The sequence below is a fragment of the Vidua chalybeata genome, chromosome 6 (genome assembly GCF_026979565.1).
Source record: "Vidua chalybeata isolate OUT-0048 chromosome 6, bVidCha1 merged haplotype, whole genome shotgun sequence".
NCBI lineage: Eukaryota > Metazoa > Chordata > Aves > Passeriformes > Viduidae > Vidua > Vidua chalybeata.
This window is the reverse complement of record NC_071535.1, coordinates 22,819,711-22,840,330: the sequence shown is the minus strand read 5'-3', so window position 1 is coordinate 22,840,330 and position 20,620 is coordinate 22,819,711. Positions and strand designations below refer to the sequence as shown.

Below are 20,620 nucleotides of genomic sequence, written 5' to 3'. Positions count from 1 at the left end.
GAAAAGATGGTGGAGGATGGGGCACTTGGCTCTCTTCCACTGAAAGATGAGTGCTGTCTCAGCCTAGCCTGACCTGCAATTTGGGCCTCCTTATCATAGCCTGTTTTACACAAGGTTAGTCTTTGTGTAGTGGATATGTCTTCACCCTGTCCTGCCAAATGTCTTATATAAATAATTTACCAAGACTGTCCTTTCTTCTGACCTTCATAGAGGAAGAAAGTGGCATAAAACTGAATGCCAAAGGATAAGGGCATGGTGAAAACCAAAGCAGTCTTCTCAAATTCATCCCTTTCTCCAGCATCTGACACCTCTGTGTCTTCAGCAATGAGATCTTCGGGGAGCATAGGATCAAGGGCTTTGTTCAGGCTTGTGTGCAGCCTGGAATGTGCTGTCCTCGTGGCAAAGCCTGTGGAGGCCATCTGTCATCCCCATCCATACAGCAGAGCATGCTGGAGCTGCACACAACATCCCTGTGAGCAGCTAAATCTGTTGTATGTGCCTGTGCCCCTCATCCCACCTCCTGCTCCCAGCTTGTTCATTTGTTGCCTCAGATGTTGCTTGACTTTAGTGTTTTTGCAGCTGCAATCCCCTCTGAGTCTTGTCCTGTCACTTTTGCTTTCCTCATCCAATTGACTTTGTGAGACAAGGCTGAGCTGGGCCATACCCATTCCTTACTCTGAGGCTTCTTCTGGAGCTGATTGAACAGCAGGAGATGTGTTCTTCATTTCAACCCTGTTCCCTGCTGGTGCTGACCCTGACTGGCTTTTTTCCCCAAGGTCTCTTTTTTCTCACAGTCCCTTGTGTGGGCTCTTTAATTTGCTTCTTCAGAAGTTTTGGGAATGTGACTGGGAGGGCAGATGAATGTCAGGGCTGGTTAGGTTCATCTAAGTGACAAGCGTGTCAGGTCCTTCACAGATCTCCCTCTGGCTCTGCCACGGAAACTTGGCACTGGTGCTGTCATAGCAATGCTTCCTTCCCACACCCCAGAGCACAGGGTTGGGTTAGCCTCAGTTTTTCTAAGATAATGTGCAGGATGCCTAACTTCCAGCCTGTACTCACTGCACTAATCAGCCTGTTACGTAGACAGTCTCTGCTCCCTGTTCCAGACAATGAAAATTGTCAGTCCCTCTAGAGCTGTCATGGGAGTAGGTTGCTAAAAACACCAGAATGCAGTGCTGATGTGCTCTGTGAATCTGCTTCTCCTCCTTTGTGCTTTTCTCACTCCCATGAGATTTATGGCTATGGTAAGAGGCTTATTAAGTTAAAACTGGGCATTTTTCCATGCCCCAGTGCCCCTAAGGCCACAGAGCATTCTTGTTCTCTGGTGAACAGGGTGTCAAAGGCTACTTCCTGAGAGCACTCTGCTTCTGTGTCTTTCCCCAGGGGATTTTGTTTCCCTATGCACCAGTGTCTACCAATATCTCTTCAAAATTTTGTGTCTTTCTTGGACTGCTGAGCACTAAATCTCCTTTTCTTGTCATCAGTGGTATGCTCGGGGGAGCAGAGTATGGCGGAAGTCTGGTTTAGGAGAAGTCTGCTTGTGTGCTTAAGGCTGTTTCCTGCAGCAAGATTTGCATTCACTGCTGTCTGTTCAGATCCTGTGAGGGTCTGTGGTGAGCAGGGAGCAGTTCATGGCTTCAGGGCACTTCCTGGTCTGTATTTCCCACAACATTCAAGTCTGTGGTCCTGTTCTTTCACAAAGGTCTGTTGATTAATTTTGTCCTTCTGCAGCCTAATGATTCAGGGAGGTCAGTGAGGAAAACTTGCTAGATGAGGTACCCATGGCAGGATCAGTTTTCTCCATTTTGTCCTCTACATAGTTCTGCAGTTTCAGTGAGGAACACCTTCAAGAGTTTGCCTGCAGCTATGAGTTTGCCTGCTCTAGCTCTCTGTGGGGCACAGCATGTTCTGGGAGCTGAGCTCCTCTCTTGCAGCTTGACTAATGACATAGCATCAATGTGAAACAAAGCCTTGACCACATCTGGTCATTATCTCATTCTTCACCTTTGCCTGGAGATGAGGGGCGAAGTGCAACACTTGGCAACTCTCATGACACTAAATAAGATACAAATCCCTTGGAATACTTGAACCATAAGCCTAGAAAACTGAGTGAGATTTTGTGTGACTATCCTGAGACCTCTGCACTGAGCCCAAACTGTCTGTGGTGAGAAAAAAATTATAAAACTCTCCATGGGCTGAGTGTCCCTGCTGGCAGTGACTAAACTTCCAAGGGCTGCAGCCACCTCTTGGAGGCCTGCACAGTATTTTAGCACTAACTGCTTTGTAATTTGGAGACTCCTGTTTATGGAAGGAGCACCCAGTTCAAAATTGGTTCATGTAGCCCAAGTACAGAACTGTAATTCTAGCTTTGAGTTCCTTTCCTAATTATCTCTTTTCTCCATGGCTGCTTGTCAAGCCATGGGAGGCATAAGACTCATGGGACATACCTGAGGAACCCGTATTGAGCAGAAAAAGGCTTTTACTTGTATCTCTTTCACTCTCTGGGACTGCTCTTTTTCTGTTCAGTCTTTCAGCTCTTCTCCTTCTGCAGCCTCCAGGCACTGTGCCAACCAGTAGCAGCTCTCTGCAATGGATTATAACAGAAGTAAGCAGTCCCTTTGTGCTGCCTTCACAGCTGAATTTTTCCTTCAGTGAAAACTTTGGAAAGAACATACTTGAGAAATTATACAGGATTGGAGGTTAAGGGATTTAACTACTCCTTTGATACACAACAAAATTACAAAACAGAATACACAACATGTTTGCCACAGCATGTTGTTTAGCCTTTCAATATATTAAATGAGCCTGGTGAACCTTTTAAGTATGGATCAATAGCTGAAGCCTGAAATTAGCTTCTCAGGCCTATATTTGGATAAAAATTGACATATGGGCACGAGCCCCACTGACTGCAGTCATTGCAGCAATGAGGGAGGACAGAACCTTAGCTGGAACAGTCTGGATTTATCTGTAGTAATTCAGTGTAGTGGAAACATTTTCTTACACATTGTAATACTTATTGGCTACTTGGGTTGGATTTTTGACAGTGATTATTTGCATTAAAAAGGAAAAGTGAAAATACTTTGAGATTTGGTTTCTTCAGTGGAATTCTAGGAACTGATATCAAACACATTTTTTAATGGATTAAGACTTAAATTTGGGAGAAAGTACACAAGTAGCTTGTGGTAATACATGTAACTTCTTCCTAAAATACAATGATCAAAAGTTTTTATCAACTCTAGTAACTCTTCTGCTTTCAAAATCCTGGTGGAATTTCAGTCAGGTAAAGTATTAACATTTTCCTCCTTTCCCTCCTTTTTCTCCTCAAAACTATATACTGGGAAGACCTACTGCTGCCTCTTGTACTAGAAAGAGTCTTGTTTTTTTAATGTGGAAAGGGTTTTCTTGGTGTGTAGTCAAGGATGACAACTGCTAAATGTTCTGGTAAAAGCTGGCCTGGGCTGTTCCTGTGTCTCGCAGTACTGAGTCACTGATGGTGCTTGCACGGCCTGGCTGCAGGTTTGGCTGTTCCCAGGATCTGACTGGCGTTCTTCCTGAGCACAGGGTGTCCGTCTCCTCTGCACCCACACAAGAGCTTGTGGCTCAGCTGCTGCTGGCTGTGGAACTAGCACCTGCTAAATGTTCTCATGGCTTGAGGGTGAGGCTGTGAGGGCAACCTGGCTTGCATGTCACCTCTCCAAATACAGCAGGTAGTTTAAACAACAGAAAGGGGCAGCAATGAAAGCTGTTTTGGACAGCACTGAAAAATATAGGCCCATAAGACTCTAGCAGTGTTGACACCTCTTTCCTTTATGTTCCTGCTTGAGAGTGTTTGATCTCCTTGGCTCATACTTATGAGTAAGTATATTCAACTCACTGTAGTACAGAGGATGCCCAAGAAAGATTAATGGTCTCTTTAATTGGCTCTTGTTCTCCCCCTCAAGTGCTGTGTAACATATATGACCAGGTATCTGTCAACCTGTGGTAGGATATTTCTTCTGCTGTGCTGCTCTGTGTGCCTTTCATGCTCTCTGTCAGTCCAGTTCCTCTGTCTGGGTATGAGTGCCAAGAGACTGTGCAACTTATAAATGCTTTTTTTTACCCATGTGCTACAAGCTATACTAATATCTGTGGGCAAAAGGGGGACTAAATTAATTAAAACCCTGATTGCTTTTCCTTGCAGGCAAACAACTCTAGTTGTCTATATCATGTCTCTGGTGGGAATGATAGTCTATACCTTCACTCTGAGCCTGGGCCACCTCTGGGTGGTCTTTGTGACTGCTGGGTTTCTGGGGTAAGTTAATGTGCAGGCTGATTTCCTTGGCATGTGATGGGAGGGGATGGGCAGGGAGGCAGAACTCCTGCTGTAGGAGGGACTGGGGAGTGCCTTAGCATCTGAATGGCTTCTGCATGGTTTAAGGACAAAATTATCCGCCCTTCCCATCTCTGACTTGTATGTGTTTCATTAGAGTCAGGGACATTATCGTGACCCTGTTCAGCTTAATTGTTCCAGGTAATCAAGTGGAAGCTTTTGGAAAGCAAGTGGTACCCACAGCCCCATAGATGATGAGTGGACAAGAGTGAAAAGCATGTGGGCTGGCATGGCTGTTTGACTCTGCTGGGGGTGATGCCCCTTAGAGTTACGCTCTATACTGTACCTCTTCAGTCTTCCTTCTGGCAGTTGCTGAGTTCCTTTCTGTGTACTTCATTACAGGTTTTTCATGACAGGATACCTTCCCCTGGGTTTTGAGTTTGCTGTGGAGTTGACATACCCAGAATCAGAAGGAACATCATCAGGGCTCCTTAATGTCTCAGCACAGGTAGGTGTGCTGTTTTCCCTTTGCTTGCCTCTTTTTAGGCAAAGAGATTAAGTTGTAGTTCCAAGCCTTGAGTCTTTTTCTTGTCCATTATTGCTGTAATGTAGTGCAGATCTAAGTACCCTGGGACCTGGCTTTTTTGAATGCTGTTCCTCATGGCATTTCTGTAGTGGCACTCATTCTGTTTCTGTTTAAGAAAATACTTCAGGGTGCCAGTCATCCTTGCCTTTTCCAGCATAGCTCTTAACAGTCCTGGTTCATCTCCAGTGAGAGATGAGATTCCACCCCTCAGGGTCATCTGTCATTCCATTAGCTGCAAGGAGGTGCCTCTGGATGTGTTTATAACCACTCTTTAGCCTGACTAGGCCAACTGTTTGATTGGCCTGTATGCTCTGATACTTGGTAAAGATTGGAGAGTTTGCTTTATAATAGCAGTACAGCTTGACATTACCTTTGTTTGTTTGTAGATTTTTGGTATTGCCTTCACCATTAGCGAAGGGCAAGTCATGGATCGCTTTGGGACAAAGGCAGGAAACCTCTTGCTTTGTTCTGTCCTGTTCCTGGGGACTGTTATGACAGGTAATTAAAATTTTCAGTGTTCTTCTGCTCTGACTTTGCCTTGGGCTTGGCACATTAATTGAAGGCTTTTGTGTGCAGTTGAGTCAAGGGGTTAAGTTAGAAATGTACTTAGCAAAGATCATATGCTGTGATTAGAGCTTAACAAGGAAACTAATTGATACCAGGTGGGGAAAACTGAAACAAGGTTGGGAATGACAGGTGATATATGAAGTATTGTAAGAGTGCAGGAGCCATAAATACCACTGGGTTCTAAGAATGAGAGGAGGTTTGGACTGTGACCAGCAAGTCAAGGAGCCCTACCAACTAGACACGGATGCAGAGTTTACCATGAGGAAGACGTCCTACTTCCTCCCCAGAAGCCCGCCGACCCAATTAAAGAGGACAATTGTGCAGCCATAATGGATATTCAGCTAATTATAATACTAGGCGAGAGCTAATGTTTATGTAATAAGCATCGTAGAAACCGTCCTGGAAACCATTTGAATATGTAAAACCTTTTTGGATAAATAGAGAGCAGGAACTTGTGACTTTTTTTGCACATGCCTTTGGAAATGATTCTGCATGTACCCTCTTTTCAACTTAATTATTTGAAGAGTCGTCTGTCCGTGCTTCACAGTGCCTGCAGGAAAGGGCAGAGCCCACACAGCAATCCCATAGCAATGCTGTTCCTCTTTAAGCATCTGGTCTGCTTACAAGGAAGAGCCAAGGCTTTTTTCCCTGGCTCTGGCTGGGTTCTCAAAGTTGGACCTTCTACATGCTGCAATAAAGAATCTCTATCCTGCCTGTTTTAGAAGTGTTCTCAGCCTCATCCAGGAGAGTGGTTTCTATTGCTTATTGTAATGTGTTTCTGTCTCTTCTGGGGCTTCTGCTGCTCATTTGAGTCCTGGGGAAATTGACTTGGGCCCTGCATGGTGACTTGACTGCTTTCACATCTCTCTTCCTCCCTCTGTTCCAGCATTCATTAAGGCTGATCTCCGAAGACAACGGGCCAATTTGGAAAATGAACAGACAGTGAGTAACCCCCCCTTCAACCCCTTCTGTGCCTCTGCTATTAGCTCAGGACAACACCCAGCCTCTCTTTTTTTTCTAGGAAAGGGGGTGGCTTGTGGGGAAGCTCCTTGTTGGCATTTTTAAACTTGATGTGATCTTAGCTCTGCCAGCTGCTGGGGCCTCTGTTTGCTCAGTGTTAATGTCATGCAGAATCTGTAGGCTCTAGTCCTCTGGGGTTCTACAGGGCTTCACACATCTTTGTACCAGCTAGGGCCAGATGTAGGGCGGTGCTGTGCTCGCATCTCTCCCTTGACAATGAGGCCTTCAGTGCTTTTCTCTTTTTTAGAGCTGAGTAACTATTATTCTAGGCCCCTAGGCTGGCAGGTTATTTCTCTTACTCCTTGCCCTCAGCTGCCAAGTGGGGTTCAATGTATGTGACTGGAGGTAGATAAGGTGACAAAGCCTAAGTGAGGGCTTGAGCAATCTGGCTGCTCACACTTTGCATAGTGCTGCTGACAAGGCTGCTCGTTCATACTTGCACACCAGAGCTTGGGGTGCAATCACAGTATCCCTGTGGCATACTGTGCAATAAATGCAGGTGTTTGCACATGGGAGAAGGCCTCTGGTGAGCTAATTGCAGTGGATAAAGTCAGAAGCTCTCCCTGCAGGGAATGGGAGGGGACTGGTTGTTTGAGGCTATTTTCCATATTACTCTGGGCTCCTCTTCTAGGATGTTAGCAGAGAGATCCACTCAACGTTCAGGCAACCATCAGCAACCCTGACTAGCAAAGTGTGAAAATCTCAGTTCTGTGCTGTCTTGAGTCAGCTCTCTTCAGAAGACAGTGCTGCCCTTCTCCAATGCAGGTGGCACTGTGAGCTGAATTTATAACATGGATGTGGAAGGCCCAGGAAAGGGCCTGAGGTCCTTTGGCAGTGAAGGTGATGCCTTCTAGTAGTAGATCCTTTCCATTTGTCAGACATTTCTCTCATCAGATGAATTGTACATTTTTGCCTAAACCCTTTTTAGTATAAATCCTTTTCAGTCTAAATACTATTGTAAGAGCTTACTGCTGCATGGGAAAAGAGCATTGTGACCAGAGCAAAGGTGGTGCAATGGCATTTTTATAATCCTAAAAGTTTCCAGAACTGACAGTAGTAAGAACCAGAGGGACGTGTGTGAGATAACAGGTCTCAGTCAGTGAAAAATTTCACTGGCAGCTCCTTCTCCCTGAGGAGACATGCTTGGAGGAAGTCATGTTGCACACCCCACCACACCCCCAAATGTGTCCTCCATGTGGCTGAGCTCACCTGAGTACTCTCAAACTTAACAACCAACTGCAGGTGCTCAACTGACTGGTGGTAGGCTGAATCTGGTATTCTGCATTAAGATGGATGCCTCGGCCAGGAGATCAGCCAGCTGGGCTTGGGCATTGTGTGCTGCCTTTGTGGAGAGCTCTGACAAAGTCAGGTACTGGGGCTTTTCTATGTGGCACAGCTGCCTTACACATGCTTGGGTGATTTTACTGGTTTCTTCCATTGCCTGTTTTCCTTTCTTATTTTGCTCCGCTTTAATTTCTTTTCCTACTTGCCTCCATATTTTCTGACTTGTGACTGTCATTACAGAGACTCCAAGGCAGCAATCAGATCATGGATTATGGGACTGTAGCTTGTAAATCTAACCCCATCACTTGTCACTCCTGCTCACTAGCTTAAACACACCAAGGTAGGAGAATTGCACTAATCTACTTCTCTGAATGCTCACAGGGTGGCACAGGCATGATGCCAATGGCGTTTATGGGGTGACTGCAATGGCTGTAGAGTATCAAGAATCTTTCTGGTCTTCTCAGGTATTCAGCTGAGAGGAAAGACAAGACAGCCTCCAAGAACAGAGTGGAGGTCCCCCCAGACTCTTGTCAGACAGAGATGTAGGGATTCAGCTAGGTGCAGCAAAGCAAAGCCTGGTACTGGAGCAGATGGAGAACTGAACTGTCAGTCATTTGTTAGGGAGAGGAGGTGCAGACATTTGGAGCCACTTCTCTGTCATTATTTTTACAGTCCAGATTCTTGGCTAGAGGTGATACCAGGAACCCTTTAAAGAATTGGTTTTGATCACAGCCAGGGTGCATGGCCAACTTCAAGAAGGAAATTTAAAAACATGTCGCAAGAACAGAGTCATTGGGTTGGTGCCTTGTGGTATAGGAATGCCTGAAAATTGTAAAGCTCTGTGCTTGTTGACCTGTGAATCTCAGTAGTACTTTGCATTTTCTCAGCTGTTGCTTGGGGTTGTATGCTTTACTACTCACTGTCCTCTGCTTCATACTGACAGGCTGGTCTACTAATTTATCCATGCTACCCTTTGCTTTTCAAGGTGTGATAGACTGTGTGTATCATTTAGTGCCACAGCCAACAGGACTAACAGGCAGAGCAAGTTGATTGGGAAAACCAGCCTTAGCCCTGCTAAGATGAGGGTATGTTCTACAGGGACCATGAAGCTCCTATGCTTTGATGGAAGTATGAGGAAGAGTCCCAATGCAGGGGAAGAGTGTTGGTAAATGGAGTTATATCCAGCTGGCATCAGGTCACCAGTGCTGTGCCCCAAGGCTCAGTATTGGGGACAGTCCTTTTTAATGCCTTTGTTGATGACCTGCATGAGGAGATCTTAGTCAGTTTGCAGACCAAACACCAAGTTGGGCAGGAGTATTGTTGGAAGGTTGGAAGGCTCTGCAGAGGGACCTGGATAGGCTGGATCCACAGGTTGAAATCATTTTATGAGATTCAACAAGGTGAGTGCTGAGTCCTGCAGTTGGGTCGCAACAATCTCAGGCAGTGCTACAGGGTTGGAGAAGAGCAGCTGGAAAGTTGCCCATTGGAAAAAGACCTAGGAGTGCTGGTCAGCAGCCACTGAACATGAGCCAGCGTGTGCCCAGGTAGCCAAGAGGGCCAGTGGCATCCTGGCTTATGTCTGAAATAGTGTGGTCAGCAGAACTAGGGAAGGGTTTGTCCACCTGTACTTGGTGAGGCTGCACCTCAAGTCCTGTGTCCAATTTTTGGGCCCCTCACTACAAGAAGGACATTGAGGTGCTGGGGCATATCCAGAGAAGGACAATAGAACTGGTGAAGAGTCTGGAGCACAAGTCCTATGAGGAGCACCTGAAGGAGCTGGGGTTGCTTAGCCTGGAGAAAAGGAGGCTCAGGGGAAACCTTTTTGCTCTCTACAAAAACCTGAAAGGAGGTCATAGTGAGCTGGGGGTCAGTCTCCTCTCCCAAGTAACAGGTGACAGGACAAGAAGAAACAACCTCAAGTTGCACCATGGGAGATTTACATTGGGTGTTAGGAAAATTTCTTCACTGAAAAGGTTGTCAAGCATTGGAACAGGCTGTTTAGGGAAATGTTAAAGTCAACAACCCTGGAGGCATTTATAAGACATGTAGATGTGGTTTTTAGGGACACGGTTTAGTGGTGGGCTTGGCAGTGCTGGGCAGATGGTTGGACTCGGTGATCTTAAGGGTTTTCTCCAGCCTAAACAATTCTGTGGCTGTTGCAAGGAGAAGACTCAGAGTCAGTTGTGAGCTTCCAGAGCTGTGGAGTTGTGCAGATCTCACTTTTCCACTGAAGCACTGTACCATTGGCCGTGTAGCAGTTTTGTCTTCTATTGGTGCCCTCATCTGCTATGGTTATAATTAAACAAATGTTGCAGTTAGTAGATTAAATTAGCCTAATGACATTGTGTACACTTGTCCTCTATTAATTAAGCTGTAATGTGGTCCCAACAATCCTCCTCACTTTTGTCTGCCTCAGTTCCCAGAGCTCCAGCTGGGTTAGCTTTCTGTATCTCAGGACACGTGGATCAAATACCTCTTTTACGTGATAATGGGGCTCTGTGTGCTGCCTTTGTTGTAAATGCATCTGAAGCCATTTCAGTGTTGTTCCTTAAGATTTCATAGTAGTGTCAGTTGATTGACCACACACATTATACTCATGAATATGCTGTGTACTGCTTTTGATTTGCAGCATCCATGCAAACCTTTTTGTATTGTTTCTTTACATTAAGAAAAAGCATCTTTGCTGATCTTCCATAGTTTGTTTAGGACAGGTGTCCACCCTCAGTAGCTTACTGGATTCTAGTGGAAGCTGCACCATGCTTAGCCTCTAGTGAAATACTGCCAATAAAAAAATGCTGGAATTTTGTGTAGTAGGCACAAAAACCATTCTTTGCTTTCCAAACTTCCCTATTCCATTTCTCTGTTTACTGTGTGGTAAGCAGCCTTCTCCTGTCCCAGAGCCATAGGCAGGCCATCTGTATGCCCTTTTCCAGTACTGTGACTCACAGCTGTGAGAGCAGCTTTCCTTTCCCAAGGTGGTGGAGCCCTGCAGACTGTCTGATCTAAATCCCTGCTCCTATAGCTCCACAGCATATGACTGGTGCTGAGACCCCAGAGGTGGTTGGGGGAGCCTGTTCTGAGTTGCTTGAGTGCTTCCGTGGTGTATTCTGGTGGAGTTTCTGAAGTCTAAATGCAGATTTCCCCTTATTCCTATCTCTGGCACTACTCCATGCACCCCCTACCCTTCCTGCTTGTTCAAGTTCCCTCTTTGCACTTCCTGGCTTTTGCTTTCAGACATGTCTTTGAAGCTTTCCTTATCTCATTCCTCTGCTTTGGGATATTGCTGCTGACTTCTGTAAAACCTTTTCACCTACAGATTGTGTAAGAGCCTACTCAAAATGAGACTGTTTCATATCTCTTCCTTCCATGCTGCCTGGATTTCTCTTGAACTGCACTGGGGATGTGAACCTCTTTCCTGTGCACCTCTGATTTCTGCCTCAGATGTCAGTTTTGCCTTACAGTGAGTAAACTCAGAGCCCAGGCTGCAGGAGACTCCACATTCACCTTTACAAGTCTGAGTCCTGTCTTCTGAATTGGTGACAGCTGGACTGTCTCACTGTAAGCAGAATTAGAACTTGAGAAGTATACTATCCAGAAGGGGAAGAAAAAGTCTCAAGTTTAATGCTAACACACCCCAGAAAGGCTCAGAAGCTGAGCTTGTCAAACTCCACCTAGGAAAGCTGAACTGGAATTAGAACAGTTTGGCTGTTCCATGAAGCTGAGCATAGGGTGGTAATTGGGCAGCAGTCTCCAGTTTCCTTGCTTTTCCTCTGGGAAAAGCTCCCTCCATCTTAAGGTTCCAAGAAATCAGGCTAGTTCTTCTATAGGATTTATGGATAAAAAAAACTTTTGTATGTTTGCCTCTTATTTCTTACATCTCTTTAAGATACGAATAGTGAACTTCAAAGAAGGCACCGCTCTGTGGAATTATCTCAGCCATAAATCCAAGCTGGGGAAAGGGAAGAAGCAGGACAGAGGGTGCCAGCACTTTAGTGGGCAGTGGGAGTGGGAATGAAAAGACTTGGAAGATGAGCAAGATAAGCAATGTGTCTGGGAGTTGAAGAGGCCTCAAACATGCTGGAGTAAGAACACAGGGGAACTAGTGGCTGTGCTGAGCCTCCTGAGGATGTAAAGAAAGCAAGTTCTCTCTGGTGTTTGCACAGATGCCGTGCTGCCTCATGGCATGAAGGAGTTCCCAGCACCTTCCATTGCCCAGGGAACTAGCCCTGCAACTTCATGCTTTGAGGCTGACCTTGTGTCACAGTCAAATGTTGGTGAGCTGGCTGTGGGTCTGATACCTCCAGTGGTATCAGCCCCACAGTGAATTAGTAAAGGTCTGAGGACTATAGCAAGTAGCTTAAACAGTGGGACGTTGCACTGCCTTGCTGCCCCAGTGCTCCTTGCTTGGCCAGTCAGAGTTGCTAGAGAAGGAAGAGGGAACCAGCAGCACTCTCTGAGGATGGTGATTCTTCTTTGGGGATTTCTGTAGTAGCAGGGAGCTATGAACTACTCAGGCTCTGGCCAGCTGATGTCTCTGAAGCCTGGGTCTGGCCAGCCAGGATCCTAACCATATTGTTTTTCTCTGATTTGCAGAAAGTGTTGCCAGAAGCCTACACTAATCCCGTAGTCCTTGAGGAGTCACGGCTGTGAAATGAAGGGGTGGCAAAACTGGGAGATACAGCCCCCCTCATTCCTATCTTTTCTACCTGCACCATCCTCCTGTCACATGCATGCCATGGGAGGGGAGCAGCCTCAGGACAGGAACCCTGTGGTTCCTTGTGGAGAGTGTGAAAGAGCAAAACAAGAGGGGGTTTGCTTTTGTCAGTTTTATCCTTGCATCATGCTGTTTTGGTGTTTGGGAGAAAAAGTTGGGAAAATGCTGTGTTCCCCCAATCCCACCATGTATGCTTGGAAAAAGCATATATGCTGAGAGGAAAAGCCACAGTACCAGGCTAACCCTGAGCATGATGGCTGTGACGTGAAAGGCAGAAGCTGGATCACACTTAATTCTGTAAACAGCCCTGGAAAAGCTGGCTCTAGGGAAAAGGGATTGCTCTGCCTTGGTTCCCCTGATGCTCTGTGTTGCACAGGTAGTAGTAGAGGTCTCAATACATTACCAGCAAGTGCAAAGCAGTTGCCAGCTGCTGCCAGCTCTTGTTTTATTATTTGGCTTTCCCAGATGAAGTACTCTTAATCTGGATAAACTTCTACTCAGAATTCACATCAGAATGCCCGGATGTTCCTACATATTAGGAATCTGATTAAGATATAATTATTAAAGAGATACCAATATGCCTCCTTCTAGCTCAAGGCAAGGACTAGTTCTGCAGCCTAAATCTAGCTCATCACTACATTAGCAACAAAAGTGAGTTGAACCACTATTTCCCTGAGCTGAGGACTGTGTCTTCCTCAACAATAAAGTGCCTTTTGCATGTTTCAACATTGCATACAAACTTCTGTGAAGTGTTATATTGAGCAAACCAGCCAAGGGTGTGTTGCTCTTCCACAGAGAGCGGTATGATGGGAATCCAGCTTTGCTCGTGTGGAAGCTTCTCACTTCATAATAGAGAACAGGAGAAGGTGCCTACTTACCAGCATTTGTGTCTTCCAGACACTGCCCATCTGTATGCTGTTTATCTTCTAAACACAGCTGTAGATCCTTTTATCACTTCTCCATCCTTTCCAGCATCCCAGCCCTGCTGGAGACATCAAGTGTCCTAAAACACCTTAAGTCATGCTGTTACTTATGTATTATTTGAGTCAGGGGACAAAAGCTGTACTGAGCTGAAATGGCTAAAAATATTCCTCTCTGACAAACTATTTTTGACAAAACATTTTTTTGGATGAAATTTTAACATTTTTTGATACATGACATTTTGATACAGCCTGAGTTCAGTAAGTGCTTAGACAACACTCTCAGGCACGTGGTGTGATTCTTAGGGGTCCTGTGCAGGGCCAGGAATTGGACTGTGATCCTGATAAATTCCTTCAAATTCAGCATATTCTGTGACTGAAGTCCTGTCTTTGATAGTTTGGGATTGAGGATGGGGTTTTAGAATGATTTTCAATAGAAATTTTAATGTAAAATATAAACATTTGAAGTGTACAATGAAACCAGACATATTCATATTAAATGATTGAAAACAGTCTACATGTGGCTCATTTAATAGCCTGAAATGTTCCGCAGAATGGAAAAAGCATCTTTCTGCCTAGTGCTACTGCTGTGTTCTTTCTCTCCCTTTGTTTCCTCTTTCTTCTGCATGTGAATTGCCTTCCCAGCTAGGCATTCCTGCTGTTTTTTTTCTGCATTCTGTGTGCTGCCCACTGTTCTGGGCATTATTTTCTCTAGGTCTAAGGAACCTGTTCCTGTTTTCTCCATCTTCTGTAGTTATAACTTGCTACACAGGAAGCTCAGTCCTCGCTCACAAATTCATAGTTCGAGTTTGCTGTCACCAGCATGCTGCAGAAAGAGAGCTTCAACAACCCTTTTCATGTGTGTTATGTGAGCAGTCAGACCTGGAACTTTATGGCAAGGAGTCAGGGAAAGGTAGGTTTGCTGTAAAGAGAGATGATGTATTCTGCAACATACAGTGGAAGGTGCTGTTGGCTCCGATCTTCTACCCACTGCTGTGTAGCAGAAAGACAAACATAGCCCACTGCAGTTTTTTGTGATTTATTAGAAATGGCCCCTGGGGAACATACACATGCAAGTTACACACTAATGCCAGGGGTAGCACCCATTCTCTCTGGTCCAAAGTGTTCAGCACATCCTGGATAGTTCTGCACCTTGTCCCCACAAGTACACTGGGAGAGAAGTCCTTAGAGCTCTGGGCATGCCAGAGACTTTGCCTGCTACCCAGGGAGTCAGTCACCAACTGCCACCCATAAGCTTTGACACAAACTCCATTGGGACTTGGTCTTTGACATCAGTCAGTTGAAATGTTGCCTGGACAAGACAAAAACAACTTGGTAATGGCAGTGATTGACAGAGTCCGACACTGACCCACCAGCGGGAATGGTGTCCTGGAGAAGTTCAGCTGAACTTTCATGGAAGTCTGGAAGTGAAGGTAGAACATGACACTGACCCACAAAAAGCCCTCAACTTCAGTTTTTCTTCTTGTTTTGTGATAGCGCTTCTACCTCCAGGTACTGCAGTCCAATCAACATCCCCATAATAGAGAAACCTGTGATGGAGATACAGGATGAGTTGTGTAGAAAACGCTGGACAAGAGATGAGGCATCCCCTCCCACCATCCCCATAGCTCACAGCTGCATGAGGAGTTTTTCTGGGCTATCACAGCTCCAAGGAGAGTATGCAGGGGGAGGATGCAGAGCTCTACTTACTTGCTACCATGAGGGGTGCCATAACTCCAATTGTCAAGGCTGCAGTGTGGTATATGAAGACCTCAGAGAGGAAGTGAGCAAGGGCCAAAAAGAAGGTAAAGAGTGTGATGTGATAGAGGCTGTTGAAAAGCAGAAAAAAGAAGGTTATCATATCATACTGTGGGCATGAATATGGCTGAGTAGAAAAAAAAGCAAACCTGCATGCTGCCCCATCTGCTCTCACTGGCAGCACAGAGGGGACTTTGTCCCTTGCCTCGTGAGGTGCAAAATCTCCCTGGGCAACAGCTGAGAGGCAAATGGGGCAGCATGTTCAATGGTGCATTGAAAGTCACGGGCGTTATCTGGCCTGAAGGAAGGTGAAGAGGGGAGAGCATGAGTAGGGCACCAGTGAAATGAGAAGTACGTGCACACACAAAAAGAAGGTGAGAACTGGATGAGCAAAGAATTGGGGTGACAGGACTTGTCTGACTTCAGGCTGCATCACCCAATGTCTTCCCACCTGTGCTCTGCTACCCTCTATGGGCCACAGCTGTTGAAAAGGGAGCAGGATCAAGAGATGCAAGATAAAATTCCTCAAAGAAACAACTGATTCTTGATACCTGGCATTTCCACCACCCCCTAAAAACATATTGTTTAGTCCCTGCACCTCCCTACCTCAGATAAGCCTAGGCAATCCAAGCACATACTGCCAGGTGAACAGCGACTTCTGCTGCGGGGCTGAGGGAAGTACTGACAAAAGCATTTTAGCAACCTCCAATAAAGGCTTTGTCTAGCACAGACCTCAAGTCAGCTTGCTTGGAAACCCCTCTCAGAAACACTTCTGTTAGCACATGGAGAAATGGTGTGTCTCCCACTCAGCATCAGGCTGCTCCCCAGGCCTTGCTGTCGGCCCCAGGTAAGAGTGTAGGGAAGAAAGCAACCAGTTAAAACCACTGCAATGGGGCACCTAAAACTGTCCTAGTCTTTAGCTGAGCTGTCATAGTAAAAGAAGTATTGAGCATCAGTCACACCGCAGCATTAGCAACTGCCTAATTAACAGAGCAACACAGGCATCCAGAAAATGCTTTCCAAGCTGGAGCTCAGAAATTGGTGACAGTAAGAGGTTCTCAGATGTACCAGTTTCTGACTGAGCTAAGAACAGGCTGTCCCCACAGAGGAAGAAGCGGGCAGCAGCTACCACACAAATCCCACACTGCGATTTGAGCTTCTTCAAGGGAATGCTGTCGACACTACAGAAAGTTCAGGAACAGCTTTTGATTTCCCACCTCCTCTGTGCCGCCCCCTAAGCTCAGGCTGTGTCTAGCAAGCAAACCAATGGATTTCTCGGGTGCTGCTTTACATACGTCCTGTTGCGGATGTCGATTGCGCAGAGGCAGCGGATCACTGATGACAACAGGGTCCAGACGCCGAAGGTCCGAGCCTGGAGCCCATTCACTGCGTAAAGAAGGAGGGAGCACATGGAGACCACGCACGGCCCTGCCTGCCACCCCTAGTCTCGCCATGGAGGCGCACGCCGGGCCCCAGAGGTGGGAGCCCGAGGACAGTCCAAGGCCCTTGGCTGGAAAGCGACCTCCAGGCGCCAGGGCGGCCGGCGCGGCCCTTACCGAGGCCGGGGCTGGCGGTGTACAGCTTCTCTGAGAGGAAGCCGTGATCGCGGAAGCTCTGCAGGGTATTCCCGGCGGCGATGACCGACACCATCACCAGCCAGCTACGCAGCACGTTCAGGAACCGGCTCATCCTCCCGGCCGGCTCGAACCGCGCCCGCCGGGCCCAGGCCGAGTCCCTGCCCGCTGCCGGCGGCGCTCCCGCCCACGCCACCGCCCAGCGCTCCGATTGGCCGCTGCGCGCCGCTCCATGCGCGCGCCACGCTACGTAAACTGCCTCCCGCCAATCGGATCCTTCGCCGCGCGGGAGGCGTGCCCGCCTCGTCCCCGCCCACCTCGCGGGAGCCGGTGAGAGCGCCGGCGGGGGCGGAGTCGAGTGCGCCTGCGCAGTGAGGCGGCGGGGCGGCTGCGCGCCGGGGCGGGGCCGCCGCCCGTCGGTTGTTGTAGTAACGGGGAAGCGGCGGGAGGGGCCGGGGCTGCCTTGTGCGCCCGGCCTGGCGCGGCCTAGCCGTGCGGGGCAGGTACGGCTAGCACGGGGGCCCGCTGCCTTAGGTGCTCCCCGCCGCTCTTGCTTCTTCTGGGGCCGCCGGAGGTCGCCGTGCTTGGCCTGACGCGGGATAGGCCGGGCCGTAGCCGCTCCTCTGGGCCGGAGGGCCGCTCCTGCGCCGGTGAAGGCGTTACGGTGTCCGGCTGTCCCCGGGCGGCGGGGCGGTCTTGGCGGGAGGTTCCCGTTGGGGCTGGGCCGGCCTGGCGTGGGTGTGCGGCCCGAGGCGAGGCAGGGCGGGGCAGGGACGCGCGTTACCGGTAAGTGCCCGAGTGGTTCCCACGGGCAGGTGCGGAATAATCTGCTGGAAGGTGATGCTGATTTCTGCACTCTCGTGGCTCGGAGGTGATGTTTAACAGATCACAGATGTTTAACAGACTTGTTGATAGTATTGTAAGAAATATGTACCGGCAGGAAGTGGTAGTTACCTCTTGCTGTCCTGCTCAGCTATTCATTCCTGCTTTTAATCCTTATTGCAGGTAACTGCTCTTGCAACTAGGACTGGGCTGTATGAAAACTCCCAAAGGAAATGCCAGTTGGGATGGCTAAAGATCTGGAGGAAACTGGCTCATCCTCAGAGGAGGAAGAAGATAATGTAGACAAATTGGAGTAAGTAGAAAATACCTCTGAACTGTGTCTATGTCCTTGTGCTTTCTGGTGGATTTGTAGTAGATTGAACAGACAGATGCATTCCTTACCCTTCTGCCTATGAAGTGGAAGATGATTTGTTTGAGCTTTAAGCCTATGAGCAGGCTATCTACATCTGCAGCCTGAAAGATCACCACATTCATCAGGGGTGGATGTGCAGCTTTTCTTGGCTGTTCTGAAGTCCATATTTTCATGGATTTCTTTCTGTCATGTTCCTAAAATGGGAGTGTTTTGATGATATATGTCCCTTTTTTTTTTTTTTTTTTTTTTTGGCATGTGTGGTTTTCTGGGGGCAGAGGTTTGTGTGTTTTTTGCTTGGTTTTTTTTTTTTTTTTAGTTTTTACTGCTGCAGAGATTAGAAATCTGCTGTACAGTAGATTGATATATGATGTTTTATGCCCTTTTTATAAAACTTTTGATTTATAAAAGTCTTTTGATAGCTCAACTACTAGACTTCATATTTCTTACTAGTAACAAATCATAATACTTATTCCATCTTTGTTTAGTAACTTCTTTTAGCTTTGCTTGTGAAGGAATTGCTTATTCTTTCCCACAGCAGAATCACTTTTGTTTCACCTGGACCTACTTCACTGTGTCCTGTTAGGGTTTTTTTGGATGCACATTGTGACTGAGTGCTCAGCTGCAAACTACAGTGACTTAAGACATTTAGAGGAATGTTGCTTCATAGCAAGTGGTTGGCTTGGGTTTGCTAGATCCTCATGGATGGAAAGGTCCAGAACTAGCTTCACCTGGAATGTAACTGTAACAGTATGTCTGCATCTAGTGACCGGGGGTCATGCTAGGAATGAATGACTGTCACCTGGAGGATTGAGCCTTGCTGCAAATCCTCAGGACAGGCTTAGTATAAACTCTTGTCTTGTTGCCTCAGCTCATTTTCTCCTTATATAAGGCTCTGGCCTGTAGTATAAATTCTGAAAGCTTCTTGGGTCCCTTCCAATCTGAATAGCTAATTACACCCCAGTTGTAGAATTTTTAAAAAAATATTTTTGTAGAGGTAGCGGAAGCAGGTAGGAGTGCTGTGAAGTTAATTTGTCTGGGTGATAATGGTAGTAGCTTTGTTAAGAGGATCTAGGCTACCCTTAAAAGCCCTTGTCCTAGCATCAGAAAGTTGCCCTTCTATCTCTGTTCTTTTCTTCTAAGTGTTTGAGGTGTTTTGTCTTGTCTAGCTTCTCCAAACCTTTGGCAGACAATGATCTTTCATATACAAATGCTTTTGTATATCTCTGACAGTTTTTGTATTTCTTCTTGTTAGTGTAGAGGTGTCTTTCCAACCCCTCAGTCTCTGTTTTCTGTTAACTATTTAATGTTTTTAATTTCCTTGTGCAGTGGTAATAAACAGCCTGAGTTTTATTTGCCTAGGGAGGTTGACAGTTTTTCTTTGTGTGATCCTAGAATTTGATATAACAGGTCTTAATTTTTTTTTGGTGTGTCTATAATTCCTCTGAGGAGATGATATTTTCCAGTGTACTCTTGTTTTGTACAGAACTGATCACTGCATCTCAGAACACTTACGCTACACTGGGGGGCATCTTGAATTCTGGTCTTGCATTCCACTGTATCTGACAGGAATTAAAAGAGAAGAATACACAGCTTTATCCATTGTGTTGAGCCAAGTCTGTTGTAGTCCTTCAAACTCTGCATGATTGCTTTTTTTGTGTACTTCAGACTCCAATATTACAGCCAGGCTGACTGCACTGATTTGCAGTTCTAAAATTGGAGGCTGGAACCTGCATTGCAAGGTCTGGTTATGTGGATACCAGCAATTGCGGTTTATCATGAATTATAGATCTTGTTTTCAGGCTATAAATTCAGAGAACTGTATCTGTGAAAGCTCATGAGGCCTCTCTTAAATTATACCCATTAAAATAAATACAGAACTGAACAGGATTAAACATAACTTGGACTGGCAAGACCAACTCAAAAAGAGGGTGATCTGGAAGATTCTCCTTATAGCTGAGTACCAAGGTGAATTGTGATGCCACTCCCACTACCAAAACCTGGCCACACAAAACCTGCCCTACAGCTCGTGCATTTGTGTGGCCAGGTTTTGGTAGTGGGAGGGCTATGGCGGTGGGTTCTGTGAGAAGTTGCTAGAAGCTTCCTCCATGTCTGATAGAGACAATGCTGCAATATGGACCCACCACTGGTCAAGATGGAGGAGCCCAGGAATAATGGTAGAAACACTACTGTGATAACATATCTGTGAAGGGAAAGAAACGTTATTGTATGGGGGTAATAGTGCTCAGAAAAGAGAGGAGTGAGAATATGTGACAGGAAGAGCTCTGCAGCCACCAAGGTCAGAGGGCAAGGAGGTGCTCCAGGTGCCAGAGATGGGATTCCCTGCAGTCTATGATGAAGACCATGGTGTGGTAGCTGTGCCCCTGCAGTCCATGAATGTCTGTGGGGGTGCAGAGATCCACCTACAGCTCATGGAGGAGCTGCACACTGAAGCAGGTGCATGCTCAAAAGAAGGTTGGGATCCCATGGAAAGCCTGTGCTGGAACAGAGTCCTGGGAGGGATCTCCACACCCATGGAAAGAGGATCCTACTCTGGAGCAGATTGGCTGACAGGACTTGTAACCCTGTGGGGGACCCATGCTGGAGCAGCCCTTTCTTTAAGTACTGCACCCTGTGGAAAGGGATGCATGCTGGAGCAGTTCATGAAGAACTGTAGCCTGTGGACAGGATTCACA

The 20,620-nt window shown here is 46.7% G+C and overlaps 3 protein-coding genes across 13 annotated transcripts in view; 2 read left to right on the top strand and 1 right to left on the bottom strand.

The window, feature by feature from the left end:
• Positions 1–13,912, top strand: part of FLVCR2 (FLVCR heme transporter 2) — a 34,798-nt gene extending 20,886 nt beyond the window's left edge. The window contains exons 6-12 of one of the 5 annotated variants that reach the window (XR_008431521.1): positions 4,181–4,291; positions 4,712–4,817; positions 5,282–5,393; positions 6,349–6,404; positions 8,007–8,106; positions 11,228–11,324; positions 12,360–13,912. Coding sequence is in view for 2 of the 5 variants with exons in the window: in XM_053945930.1 (XP_053801905.1) it covers positions 4,181–4,291; positions 4,712–4,817; positions 5,282–5,393; positions 6,349–6,404; positions 8,007–8,096 (475 nt within the window). In the remaining 3 variants the exon portion in view is untranslated. Of the gene's footprint in view, positions 1–4,180; positions 4,292–4,711; positions 4,818–5,281; positions 5,394–6,348; positions 6,405–7,724; positions 7,852–8,006; positions 8,107–11,227; positions 11,325–12,359 lie in introns of those variants that run through there. The other 4 variants (XR_008431523.1, XR_008431522.1, XM_053945930.1 and 1 more) reach the window with 4 other exon arrangements.
• A 511-nt stretch (positions 13,913–14,423) lies between these two features.
• On the bottom strand, positions 14,424–16,933 carry ERG28 (ergosterol biosynthesis 28 homolog). The gene is made up of 4 exons (XM_053945933.1): positions 16,715–16,933; positions 16,454–16,544; positions 15,111–15,229; positions 14,424–14,950 (listed from the first exon to the last, which is right to left on the bottom strand). Exons 1-4 carry the CDS (start codon positions 16,845–16,847, stop codon positions 14,871–14,873), a joined length of 423 nt encoding a protein of 140 aa, XP_053801908.1. The 5' UTR covers positions 16,848–16,933; the 3' UTR covers positions 14,424–14,870.
• A 198-nt stretch (positions 16,934–17,131) lies between these two features.
• The window catches only part of TTLL5 (tubulin tyrosine ligase like 5), a 130,850-nt gene continuing 127,361 nt past the window's right edge, over positions 17,132–20,620 (top strand). For 4 of the 7 annotated variants that reach the window (XR_008431700.1, XM_053946967.1, XM_053946965.1 and 1 more), the window contains exons 1-2: positions 17,133–17,235; positions 17,738–17,867. Coding sequence is in view for 5 of the 7 variants with exons in the window: in XM_053946967.1 (XP_053802942.1) it covers positions 17,788–17,867 (80 nt within the window). In the remaining 2 variants the exon portion in view is untranslated. Of the gene's footprint in view, positions 17,236–17,737; positions 17,868–20,620 lie in introns of those variants that run through there. The other 3 variants (XM_053946971.1, XM_053946970.1, XM_053946968.1) reach the window with 2 other exon arrangements.